This window comes from Merops nubicus, unplaced genomic scaffold (genome assembly GCF_000691845.1).
Source record: "Merops nubicus isolate BGI_N331 unplaced genomic scaffold, ASM69184v1 scaffold25506, whole genome shotgun sequence".
NCBI lineage: Eukaryota > Metazoa > Chordata > Aves > Coraciiformes > Meropidae > Merops > Merops nubicus.
Genome location: NW_008615978.1, coordinates 575 through 1,518, shown reverse-complemented (window position 1 = coordinate 1,518; position 944 = coordinate 575). Strand labels below are relative to the sequence as shown.

Genomic DNA, 944 nt, shown 5'->3' with positions numbered 1-944 from the left:
AGCCTGGAGCCAGGGGGGGGTTGGGCTCTGCTCCCAAGGGACAAGGGACAGGACAAGAGGAAAAGGCCTCAAGTTGGCCCAGGGGAGGTTGAGGTTGTCCCTGAGGAACAATTTCTTGCCCTTTAGGGTTGTCAAGTCCTGTAAGATGCTGCCCAGGGCAGTGGTGGAGTCCCCACCCCTGGAGGGGTTTCCAAGCTGTGGAGATGTGGGGTGAGGGACACGGGGCAGTGGGGACCTGGCAGGGATGGGGGAATGGTTGGACTCCAGGATCTGAAAGGAGCCCAGGAGCCCTGCAGCTAGCCCCAGGAAATGCCCAGGCAGCTCTGCAGGGACTGGTGCCAGCCCTGCTGTGCCCCCACCAGCACTGGGGTGAGGGGCTGCAGGGCAGAGCCACGGAGGGGGGGTGTGGACCCACCACGGGGGCAGGCTGGGGAGCAGAGCCACCCCCATACTCACATCCAGGTACTCATCCAGGCCCAGCTTGGTGAATTCATACTGCAGGTGGACCCTGAAGTTCATGTCCTCCACCGAGTGGACCACGATGTTGATGAACTGCATGCAGGCCACCTAGGAGGAGAGCCACTGCTGGCGCGAGGAGGTGACAGCGGGGCCCTGTGACAGCGTGGCCCTGCTGCCCCTGAAACCCTTGGCACGGGCTCCCCAGGGCACCCCAAGGGCTGGACCACATTCCCTCAGGGTTACCAGGAGGGGAAACCCTGCCCTGCTGTTCTGCAGCTCATTTCCCAAGGCTCAGGGGGTGTTTGTCTGCTGTGATAAAGAGCAAGACAGGTTCCAAAAATTAAGTCATGTCTGCTGAGTCCACCTCGACTGCGTGCTGGGGAACAGCCTCCAGGCCAGCTCCCAGGGCCAGGCGTCCTGCAGGCACACCAGCTCTAAAGAAAACAGTGCTGCTCCTGAAGCAGAGAGTGGTTCTGCAGCTGGGA

The 944-nt window shown here is 61.8% G+C and overlaps 1 protein-coding gene across 1 annotated transcript in view; it reads right to left on the bottom strand.

The window, feature by feature from the left end:
- LOC103775266 (formin-like protein 2) overlaps positions 1 to 567 on the bottom strand; it is a gene marked incomplete at both ends in the record, with an annotated part of 3,471 nt that extends 2,904 nt beyond the window's left edge. Inside the window, one exon of the mRNA XM_008942714.1 lies at positions 457 to 567. Coding sequence (XP_008940962.1) covers positions 457 to 567 — 111 coding nt within the window. The remainder of the gene's footprint in view (positions 1 to 456) is intronic.
- Positions 568 to 944: the final 377 nt, after the last annotated feature.